A 12216-nucleotide genomic window follows, 5' to 3' on the forward strand; every position below is an offset into this window, starting at 1 on the left:
TGAATTTGTGAGTATCTTTACAAATGTATGATTGGGAGGGTATTTTTCAAAAAGTCATCTTTCGAACACACTGGCTTACATTTGAAAGGCACAAATGCAGCAAAATCCAAGTGGCAATAATGAAAATGTCACTTACCCAGTGTACATCTGTTCGTGGCATCAGTCGCAGTAGATTCGCATGTTCTGCAATAGCTCGCCATCTGGTGTTGGGCCGGAGTGTTACAAGTTGTTTTTCTTCGAAGAAGTCTTTCGAGTCACGGGACCGAGTGACTCCTCCTTTTGTTTCCATTGCGCATGGGCGTCGACTCCATCTTCGATTGTTTTTCCCCGCAGAGGGTGAGGTAGGAGTTGAATTGTAGTAATAGTGCCCATGCAATGGAGTGACTAAGTATGCACCTATTTAAGGTTGAGATGATACATATATAAATAATTGAAGGTAACTTCCAAACTGCTACAGGCTTCCGGGGAGGCGGGTGGGCACATGCGAATCTACTGCGACTGATGCCACGAACAGATGTACACTGGGTAAGTGACATTTTCAGTTCGATGGCATCTGTCGCTGTAGATACGCATGTTCTGCATAGACTAGTAAGCAGTTATTTCCCCAAAAGCGGTGGATCAGCCTGTAGGAGTGGAAGTAGTCTGAAATAATGTCCTTAATACGGCTTGACCTACTGTGGCTTGTTGTGCGGATAACACGTCTACACAGTAGTGCTTGGTGAATGTGTGAGGCGTAGACCATGTGGCTGCCTTACATATTTCTTGCATTGGGATGTTTCCTAGAAAGGCCATGGTAGCACCTTTCTTTCTGGTTGAGTGTGCCCTTGGTGTAATGGGCAGCTGTCGTTTAGCTTTAAGGTAGCAGATTTGGATGCATTTAACTATCCATCTGGCTATACCTTGTTTTGAAATTGGGTTTCCTGCATGAGGTTTTTGAAATGCAATAAAGAGTTGTTTAGTCTTTCTGATGTTTTTTGTTCTGTCAATGTAATACATCAATGCTCTTTTGACATCTAATGTATGTAGTGCCCTTTCAGCTACGGTATCTGGCTGTGGAAAGAACACTGGAAGTTCCACTGTTTGATTTAGATGGAACGGTGAAATAACCTTTGGCAAAAATTTAGGATTGGTCCTTAGGACGACTTTATTTTTGTGTAGTTGTATAAAAGGTTCCTGTATAGTAAACGCCTGAATCTCGCTTACTCTTCTCAGGGAAGTAATGGCGATGAGAAATGCCACCTTCCAGGTTAGGAACTGTATGTCGCAGGAGTGCATGGGTTCAAAAGGTGGACCCATAAGTCTAGTTAGGACAACATTTAGGTTCCATGAAGGAACAGGTAGTGTTCTTGGTGGTATAATTCTTCTAAGGCCCTCCATGAATGCTTTAATGACTGGTATTTTATATAGGGAAGTTGAATAGGTAGTCTGCAGGTATGCAGATATTGCTGCAAGGTGAATCTTAATGGAAGAGAAAGCTAGGTTAGATTTTTGTAAGTGAAGCAAGTAACCCACTACATGTTCTGGAGTTGTGTGTAATGGTTGTATTTGATTAATATGGCAGTAGCAAACAAACCTCTTCCATTTACTTGCATAGCAGTGCCTGGTGGATGGCCTTCTGGCTTGTTTTATGACCTCCATACATTCTTGGGTAAGTTGTAAGTGCCCGAATTCTAGGATTTCAGGAGCCAGATTGCTAGATTCAGCGATGCTGGATCTGGGTGTCTGATCTTTTGGTTGTGCTGTGTCAACAGATCTGGCCTGTTGGGCAATTTGATGCAGGGTACCACTGATAGGTCTAGTAGCGTTGTGTACCAGGGTTGCCTTGCCCAAGTTGGTGCTATCAATATGAGTTTGAGTTTGCTTTGACTGAGTTTGTTTACCAGGTAAGGAAGGAGAGGGAGAGGAGGAAAAGCGTAAGCAAATATCCCTGACCAGTTCATCCATAGGGCATTGCCTTGGGATTGTTTGTGTGGGTATCTGGATGCGAAGTTTTGGCATTTTGCGTTCTCCCTTGTCGCAAACAAGTCTATCTGAGGTGTTCCCCAGAGTTTGAAATAAGTGTTCAGAATTTGGGGGTGAATTTCCCATTCGTGGACCTGTTGGTGATCGAGAGAGATTGTCTGCGAGTTGATTTTGTATCCCTGGTATAAACTGTGCAATTAGGCGAATTTGGTTGTGAATTGCCCAATGCCAAATTTTTTGTGCTAGCAGGCTTAACTGCGTGGAGTGCGTCCCCCCCTGCTTGTTTAGATAATACATTGTTGTCATGTTGTCTGTTTTGACGAGAATGTATTTGTGAACTATTATTGGTTGGAAAGCCTTTAGTGCTTGAAAAACTGCTAGAAGTTCTAGGTGATTGATATGCAGTTTGGTTTGATGTACGTTCCATTGTCCTTGTATGCTGTGTTGATCGAGGTGTGCTCCCCACCCTGTCATGGAAGCATCTGTTGTTATTACGTATTGTGGCACTGGGTCTTGGAAAGGCCGCCCCTTGTTTAAATTTATGTTGTTCCACCACAGAAGCGAGAGGTAAGTTTGGCGGTCTATTAACACCAGATCTAAAAGGTGACCCTGTGCTTGAGACCACTGTGATGCTAGGCATTGTTGTAAGGGCCTCATGTGCAGTCTTGCGTTTGGAACAATGGCTATGCATGATGACATCATGCCTAGGAGTTGTAATACCATCTTTGCCTGTATCTTTTGTGTTGGATACATGCGTTGTATGATGGTGTTGAAATTTTGAATTCTTTGTGGACTTGGAGTGGCTACTCCTTTTGATGTGTTTATTATGGCTCCCAGGTATTGTTGTACCTTGCGTGGCAGAATTTTGGATTTTGTGAAATTGACGGTGAACCCTAGTTTGAAGAGGGTTTGTATGATCTGATTTGTGTGATTTGAGCACTGTTTGAACGAATGGGCCTTGATTAGCCAGTCGTCCAAATACGGGAACACATGTATTTGCTGCCTTCTTATGTGTGCAGCGACTACCGCTAGACATTTGGTAAAGACTCTTGGTGCGGTTGTTAATCCGAAAGGCAGTACCTTGAATTGGTAATGTATTCCTTTGAATACAAACCTTAGGTATTTCCTGTGCGATGGGTGTATTGGTATATGAAAATAAGCATCCTTGAGGTCTAAAGTTGCCATGTAGTCGTGTAGTTTTAGAAATGGCAATACTTCTTGTAGTGTGACCATGTGGAAGTGGTCTGATTTTATGAAAGTGTTCACTACTCTGAGGTCTAGGATTGGTCTCAGTGTTTTGTCCTTCTTTGGTATCAGAAAGTACAGTGAGTAAACTCCTGTGTTTATTTGTGTGTTTGGCACTAATTCGATTGCATTCTTTTGCAATAGTGCCTGCACTTCTATCTCCAGGAGATTGGAATGGTGTGTTGTTAAATTTTGTGCTTTTGGTGGTATGTTTGGAGGGAATTGTAGACATTCTATGCAATAACCATGTTGGATAATTGCTAGAACCCAAGTGTCTGTAGTGATTTCCTCCCATGCTTTGTAATAATGGCCTATTCTTCCCCCCACTGGTGTTGTGTGGAGGGGGTGAGTGACCTGTGAGTCACTGTTTAGTAGTAGGGGCTTTGGGGCTTTGAAATCTTCCTCTATTTCTAGGGAATTGCCCTCCTCTATATTGTCCTCGAAAACCTCCTCTATACTGTCCCTGGTAACTGGACGGTGTGGCTTGTGAGGTGCTGGCTTGTGTGCTTTGACCTCGAAACCCCCCTCGAAAGGGCGTTTTACGGAATGTGCTGTAATTCCCTCTGCTCTGCGGGGAGTAGAGTGCGCCCATGGCTTTGGCAGTGTCCGTATCTTTTTTGAGTTTCTCAATCGCTGTGTCCACTTCTGGACCGAACAGTTCTTTTTCATTAAAAGGCATATTGAGAACTGCTTGTTGAATCTCTGGTTTAAATCCAGACGTTCGGAGCCATGCATGCCTTCTGATAGTTACAGATGTATTAATTGTCCGTGCAGCTGTATCTGCAGCGTCCATGGAGGAGCGGATTTGGTTGTTGGAAATGGTCTGTCCCTCCTCCACCACTTGTTTTGCCCTATTTTGTAAGTCCTTGGGCAGATGTTCAATGAGATGTTGCATCTCGTCCCAGTGGGCTCTGTCATAGCGCGCAAGTAGTGCCTGGGAGTTCGCGATGCGCCACTGGTTTGCAGCTTGTGCTGCGACTCTTTTACCAGCTGCATCGAACTTGCGGCTTTCTTTATCTGGGGGTGGTGCATCTCCAGATGTGTGAGAGTTGGCCCTTTTCCTAGCCGCTCCTACAACGACAGAGTCTGGTGGCAGCTGTGTAGTGATGAAAGCTGGGTCTGTAGGAGGCGCCTTATACTTTTTTTCCACCCTTGGTGTGATTGCCCTACTTTTGACCGGCTCCTTAAAGATGTCTTTTGCGTGCCGGAGCATACCAGGGAGCATAGGCAGGCTTTGGTAGGAGCTGTGGGTGGAGGAGAGGGTGTTGAATAAGAAATCATCCTCGACCTGTTCTGAGTGGAGGCTTACGTTGTGAAATTGTGCTGCTCTAGCCACCACTTGAGAATACGCGGTGCTGTCTTCTGGTGGAGATGGCTTTGTAGGGTATGCCTCCGGACTGTTATCTGACACTGGGGCGTCGTATAGGTCCCATGCGTCCTGATCTTGGTCACCCTGGCTCATGGTGGTGTGAGCTGGGGAGTGTGATGGAGTTTGTGCTGGTGAGACGTTAATCACAGGCGGAGGAGAGGGTGGTGGGGTAACTCTTTTCACCACTTTTGGTTGTGGTGTCTGTTCCGTCTGGAACTCCAACCTTCTCTTTCTCCTAATGGGGGGAAGGGTGCTTATTTTTCCTGTCCCCTGCTGTATGAAGATACGCTTTTGCGTATGGTCCACATCAGTTGCTTGCAGCTCTTCCTCAAACCTATGCTTCTGCATTTGGGAGGTTAGCGAGTGCTCTTCTGTATAAGAGCCTGAAGCTGGGTCGCTTGCAGTTTGTTTCGGCATCGAAACCCTGTCTGCGTGTTTTTTCGGCTCCGAGGTGACTCTTTTCTTTTTCGGGGCCGAAACCTCTCGGCGTCGATCTGTTTCGGTGCCGCTGTCTCGGCGTCGAGCCGTGTCGGCACCGGCATCTCGGTGTCGAGGCTTGTCTCCAGCACTTTCTCGGTCCCGAGAAGGCTGCGTGCCGGTGTCTCGACCGGAGTCGGACGATCTTGGCACTGTTTGGGCCTTTTTCGGTGCCGACGGGCGGTCACCGAATTTATGGGTGGAGCCATGGCCTGGTGGCAGTGGCGTCCCCTGGGCCTTGTAAATGTTCTTCTGAGTGGATTTCGACGTCTTACTCACGGTTTGTGTATCGTCGAATCCTTCGGAGTCTGAGTCTTGTATCGAGAAGGTACCTTCTTCTTCCTGTTCCTCGAACTCCCGTTGGGCTGTCGGTGCAGACGCCATCTGAAGTCTTCTGGCTCGACAGTCTCGGAGTGTTTTTCGGGACCGGAACGCACGACAGGCCTCGCAGGTGTCTTCGCTGTGCTCAGGTGACAGGCACAGGTTGCAGACCAAGTGTTGGTCTGTGTAAGGGTACTTATTGTGGCATTTGGGGCAGAAACGGAACGGGGTCCGTTCCATCGGCGTTCTTCAGCACGCGGTCGGGCCGACCAGGCCCCGATGGAGGATCGAAAAACTACCCCGAAGGGCACCGGAGCTCTTCGATCTTCGATGCGGTGTGGAATCAAAGTACGCCGATCCCGAACGCAACAATACCGACGAAAATCTTCCGAAATTAGCTAATTTTCCGTTCCGGAACTCGGAGCGACAGGAACACGTCCGAACCCGATGGCGGAAAAAAAACAATCGAAGATGGAGTCGACGCCCATGCGCAATGGAAACAAAAGGAGGAGTCACTCGGTCCCGTGACTCGAAAGACTTCTTCGAAGAAAAACAACTTGTAACACTCCGGCCCAACACCAGATGGCGAGCTATTGCAGAACATGCGTATCTACAGCGACAGATGCCATCGAACTAAATGTTCTACTATTCTATGCTTCCACATGCCTCCCTATAAAAACTGTACCTCACTTGTGGGGGTAGGCCTAGTACCCATGATAAGAAACAGCCCAAAACACAACAAGACATCAAATTTTTCCACCAAAAAGTGACCTTTTTCCTCCCAGTGCGTGTAGCTCTTGGTTTCGGGCCCTGGCTCAGCTAGCACCTAGGGAAACCTAGCCAACCTGTAAAATTTTTAATACTAGACACCTAGGTGTAGCCAGGGTAGGCTGACTACTTTTTTTTTTTTTACCCAGAATCCCCTGCAAACCTTTAACATTGACTAGGAGGAGAGAAAAAACAAAAAAACATTGTTTGCTCACATATCTGTGACTGAGAGTTCTGGAATCCCCGGGAATCCACAAACTTCCATCCACTCGGCATGTCCCCCAAGTCTCCCGGTAAAAATCGTACCTCACCTGTGTGAGTAGACCCAGTGCCCACGACAGGAAACGGCCCAAAATGCAACATGGATGCGGTGCTTATCCTCTTTTTCAGAAGTGTGCAGCTCTAGGATTTGGACCCTGGCTAGCACCTAGGGAAACCTAGCCAACATGCGCAGGTGGGGCAATGCTGGTTGGTAGGAATTTTGCGGATTCCGGAAGTTTCCATCAAAGGAATGTAGGGAAAATGCACGACTTCTTGAAGAGTTGGAGGCATGCGGGTCATTTTGGGTAAGAACATGGCGTAGGGTGCACGTCACGCACACCAACCTAGACTCCCCCAGATGTCTAGTGTTCAGAAGTGTCTTGGTCTGCCAGGTTTTTACAGGTTGCAGCCTACACAAGCCCAAATAGGGGAGCTTCACCATTGTAAGTGTTAAGATATTGGAGGTTAGTCAAGCTCTCCACACCCATTTGGAAAATTTGCTCCCAAAAGGGTCAAATGTCCTCTTGCTTGCCACTGGAACGAGATGCTTTAGCCTGGAGGGGGAGCAGAAACTGTTGCCCCCGCAGAACCATGCCCATGGTAGTGGGCAACCCCCCACCCCTCTGTTTTTAAAAAAAGAAATCCATTAAAACAGTAACATTTCAGATGGGTATCCAGGCATGTATTATGCTTCCTAAACAAGCCAATGTAAGTTGGCTGTCGAGTAGACAGCTTCTTCTCAAGGCCCCTCTCACAGCTATTTTAATCTATCATTACTAATTCTTTCTTTTAATCCCTTCCATTGTGATCTACTTCTGGAGAATAGGTCTGAGAGGGCACACATGGCACTAAAGAGTCTAGTACCCGATGTGGTTGACAATGCACACCAGATTGTTGACCATAGACTAAAGACCATAGACTAAAGTGAAATCGAAATAAAGTTTGTCACAGTATCTGAAGGATATTAGCAGGACAAATATTCTTGACAATATATGAATGACCAGCTCGTTTCATGACTTTACCACTCCCTTTATGCTCATCAGGGGACAGGGTACAACAAAAGGCTGCCTCTGAATTCATCTGAGCAAAAACAACAGATGATGGACGGAATGCAAAGCAAATCAAACATTCACCCCTAGTCACAGAACTGAGTTTAATCCATCAGTTTTTTTGCTTATCACGCCATTCCAGTTTGGACCCAGCCATATGCAAATCAGTCTTGACCCTGTTCCACATAGGGACAGTCCGTCCCGAACTGCCAGGCCAGGTCCTCTCTGGTCCAGAAACAAGCATCCTGGGACCGGTTTTAGGGTATCACCCTTCGTCAACCAGGCTAGCTTGAATCTGGTGGCATAGCAAGCATGGGACCCAAGTCTGGGCATACCCTTCCCACTTGGGGCAACAAAAGCAAAAACAGATGATGGATAGAATGAAACCTATCTGGCACAGGACGCCAACCTGGATATTAGCTAAAGCACTTAAGACACGTAGACATGAGCATCATGGGCCTCCCAGAAATTGGTATCTGTTTCCCACAGCCCAAACAATAAACACAAAGCAATGAAGGCAGCAGTCTGCAAGCCCAACTTTTGAGATGGCTTAGGAAAGGTTGTGAGGTGATGGTTATGGAAAGGCTGCCTAGACATCTGGACACAGACCAATTTATATCTATTTGGCGTACTACCTGTCTTATGTGGAAAGTGAAGTCTTGGAGATGAATTGCTCTCCTACATTCAGTCTTATTTCTTTGATTACAGCAAGAGAGGGTAGTACTGTCTATGCCAGTGGTTCTCAACATGTGGCCTGGGGGCCCCTGGGAGTTCACAATCCCTACTCAAAAGATCCAAGACTGCTTAGAAAATTAAATATGAATAGATTAACAGTGTGTACAAATAAAAGAGATGTAAAACTGAAAATGTTATAACGTTCAGTAACTATGAAGTAATTTAAATTTAGTTAATTAACAATTAAGTTAATATCCTTAGATGTCTTTGTGGGTGCAGTTCAAGTGCATCAAACAGAATCTAGTATGGGGGATAAGCAGTCTCAGTTGAATTTAGAAAGTGTCCAACCTACCCATTCAAATTAGAATATTGATTTTTTTTTATACCGATTGATGAATTAAATAAATAAATATTTTGAGTATTTGTTTGATGAATGCAGGTTTGTTCCTGTATTTTTTGAGTATTGTTTTGCGGCCCAAGTCACTTAAAACACTTAGGGCAAACCCCCCTAGTTCTAGTAATTACTCAGTGAAGGATTCCAACAATAATTTCACCTCCAAGTTGGGAGGGGGTGGGAGCGGGGGGGGCTGGGGAAGGCGGCGCTTCCAAGTTTCACTAACAATTAGGTGGGGCTCCACAAGAAGTCAAAAAGGTTAAGAACCACAGATCTAAGCTAAATATTATGTTTATGCCAGAAATTCATTTCTGCAAATTAGAATTGTTGGCGGAGTGGGGGGAGAGAGGGAGAAAGCAGGATTTTAAAAGGGGAAACTTTGAACAGTAAGCAGGCATAACTTCTCGGTCTATTCCATTCTAATTTATACAGTAGCCTTGCTGGAATAAAAGAAAGCTAGGGAAACAAAACATACCATTTGCAAACCTGCATTGTTTTAGCACTTCACCAAATCCTTCACATAGCTTGAGGTCACTCTGATTCTGTGCACACTCTAAAAATTGCTTCATCTCATACTGGCATGGGGTGTACTGGGACTGCTGTTGATACTGTGGTTGGGCAGGTGGAGGTTCCTGAATAATTAAAAATAAAACAGTGTCACAAAAACTGTCAAAGACAAGAACATTTTAATCACAAAAAAATGCACTGAATGTTCAGCTATATTCGCCGTTTGTTGAAGTACTATCATACTGTTCGGCAGAACACAATGAAAATATGACCTTACAGGATGCTAAGAACATTAAGCAAGAACAAACTGGGAGTCTAGAACTTGATATGTGCTGAGTATGTTAGGCCTTGCTCTAAAAATACATTACAATGTATTGTTTCAAAGAGTCCAATTTAGGACCTTTGTAGAAAAATCAACATTCTGCTTGCCCCCACACGTCTTACACTCCTGTTGAAAACATGAAAGCTTGTAGAAGATCCTAATGAAGCATTTAGCTGGTAGCCATGATCCAGTTACAGTATCAAGATGGCTTGAATGCCTCATATTCAATGGCACAAACCGGTGAGACATATTGAGACCAAAGGTTTGAAAAATTGGCCTTGTCTGCAGCTTGGGTTGACACCAAACTTGGCTGAGATGATGATGATGATAGCCACCCTTTCTGAGAAAGGGCATCCGCTCTGTGACATTCCAGCACAACAAACTTTCCATAATGAGCCTGGCAAAGAAGAACTAATGATAGTAAAAAAAAAAAAACTGTATATAACTCACTGGCTGCATATCTATTTCTACTACAGTATAGGCAGCCAGCTCTATGCTACGAACAGGTCTGTTTTTAAGTAGATGGGAATCATCACACGCAAGTACATACTAAACACAATGTTGGGACTGAAAAGTCCTCTGCATGGTAAAGATATGAATCCCTGCACTAAGTGTCCAACTGTACTGAAACCCTAATGCTGATTTTTTTGTCATAGGCGAATATGGATCAAGTGTATTGTATGAGCCATGACATTGGCCTGTCTCCCGGATTGCGGTCTGGTTAAATCAGGAGGGGTGTCCATAGAGAGATCCTCCTCGAGGTGGAAGGCTACTGCCTTTCCCATAAGTTAGGAAGCACAAGTGCAGTGGTGGCAACAAAGCGTGTAGTGATCAGTAGTAGTGAACAGGATCTTTTTATTCTGTGTCACTGAATGAGGCCTACAGGTTCACTCACCTTGTTAAAAGATCTGCTGCTGTGTGCTTAACTCATCCTTGGCCTACATCAGGTAGATGGGTGATACTGCAGCGCTCAGGAGTAGTGATTCTGCGTTGCATGCATGTGTGCCTTGAAAGGGTGCAGTACAGAGATAGAGCAGTACTTTGCAGTGCACGTGTGGTTAGTAAATGTACTGGGTGTATGTCTGCAGAGCGGAATACATAACATGAGACGTAGTGCTGTGCAGTGCATCTGTGGATAAAGCCTTTGCTGGGTTACGTGTGCTTGTGTGAAGTACAATACATGAAGGGTGAAGAGTTGTGCTGCGCACACAGTGTGTGTGCTGCCAATGCATGTGTTTTGAAATAACACACCCTGGTTAGAGACAGAAGAGAGTCAGCATTGAACAGTGCACGCAGGCCAAGTGTGTGTGCTGAATACATATGAGGGTACAACGCACAGAGGTATTAGTATGAAACAGAAAGTGTGCTATGAATGTACACTGTGTGAGTGTGCCTGCCATGGTAAATTGCATGGAGGGCCCTAGGTTTCATTTTGAAAAGCCCAGGCCTGCTGGTGAAGACATGAGGAGGAGAGTAATCACTCCAGAAAGATTTGTATATTGCTGCATTTCTGTAAGCTGGGTGGGGACATACTGGAAGGAAAAGGAAGAGTCTTCCTATACATTTCAAAATACTACTCTTTTTGATTAAGTGATAGATAACAAGGAAGGGGCCTTGACACATCTCAGGAAGGAAAACGGGGCTAGTAAGAGAATCATCAAGAGTAGAACTGAGATTAACCTTTTGATTTACCCATCACTGTGGCTGACATCCAGGTTTGAACTGTTCTCAATATAATTAATGGGAGTGGCCAATCAGCTTTGGAGTGATGCCTCCTGTGACAGACATAAGGGCACACTTCTAAAGAAGCAGAACCCCCAACATAAAACTTCAAAGAGCCAGACCTTAATCACATTTGGTGTTTGGAAAAGGACTACAGTGGGAAGCTGAGTCCCTAAATAATTGTCATCTGCCTAGCAGTCAGACGGGCTGTGTGAGAAGGGGAAGCTCTGCAAGACCTCTGCCTGTGACCAGGATGAGGGTGGGAGGGCAAGGCCTACTAGTTTCCCTGCTGGGCAAGGGGACATTACCCAAGGAAACCAAAACTACTTGCCCTGGAGCATCACCGCCTGCCTGCCCACCAAGACCAGTGTGCCCTGTAAAGAAGAGTAGAGCACTGGAGGAAGCAAGGCCCAGTGGGAAACCTACCATAGGGAGTACCTGTGCAAGGAGTGTGGATTCAGCTGAGCCCTGATCGGACCGTCACTCGTGTTCAAGATTGTTTTTCTGCAACCGCGAATGCCTGGAAAGGGCTGTGGTAGACTGAATTATGTGTTGAGTGTCGGGCGAGTTTTGCTACGTCTGTTCTGCTGAGCTGTGGTGACTTCAAGAGGGGCCAACAGTAAAGTTACTGCTTCAAGGATGGTCAAGACTTATGACTATCTCAGCTGGGAAACGTGTGCTTGGAGAGCCTGTACCACTGGGTACTACTATGTGGGCCACAAGCAGCCTAACCTCTCCAAAATGAGCAGGACTTATGGGTGCACATCTGAAGGCTTGCGCTGCATTGCTGAACTCTTCTGTGCTGCGAGAGTGGTTAAGACGTGGCCTGACCCATTGGGCCCAAAGGAATTCACAGCTAACAGTTCTGCAGCACCACAGACTCTTGACTAAGTTCCGAGAGGGTCAAAAGGGAGAACTCTCGAGTATGGAATAATAGTCTGTATTCCCTGATGAAGCCACCAGTGAATGGCGAATAACCCTGGACACGTTACATGGAGGAGGGTAAGACAGCGATTCGTCTGGCAACTACTAGAGTCCAGGCCTCAAGTGGGACTGTGGTGTTACTTTTAAAGGTCTTATTTCTTTCTATGAGTAGAGCTAGAAATAAAATGCTATTTGTTCTTCAAAAAGCATGTATTCGGCT

At 45.5% G+C, this 12216-nt stretch overlaps 1 protein-coding gene across 1 annotated transcript in view; it reads right to left on the reverse strand.

Moving 5' to 3' along the window:
• The window catches only part of CHCHD2 (coiled-coil-helix-coiled-coil-helix domain containing 2), a 47182-nt gene that overhangs the window by 20238 nt on the left and 14728 nt on the right, over positions 1–12216 (reverse strand). Inside the window, exon 3 of the mRNA XM_069226883.1 lies at positions 8997–9153. Coding sequence (XP_069082984.1) covers positions 8997–9153 — 157 coding nt within the window. The remainder of the gene's footprint in view (positions 1–8996; positions 9154–12216) is intronic.

This window comes from Pleurodeles waltl, chromosome 3_2 (genome assembly GCF_031143425.1).
Source record: "Pleurodeles waltl isolate 20211129_DDA chromosome 3_2, aPleWal1.hap1.20221129, whole genome shotgun sequence".
In the NCBI taxonomy this organism is placed as follows: Eukaryota; Metazoa; Chordata; class Amphibia; order Caudata; family Salamandridae; genus Pleurodeles; species Pleurodeles waltl.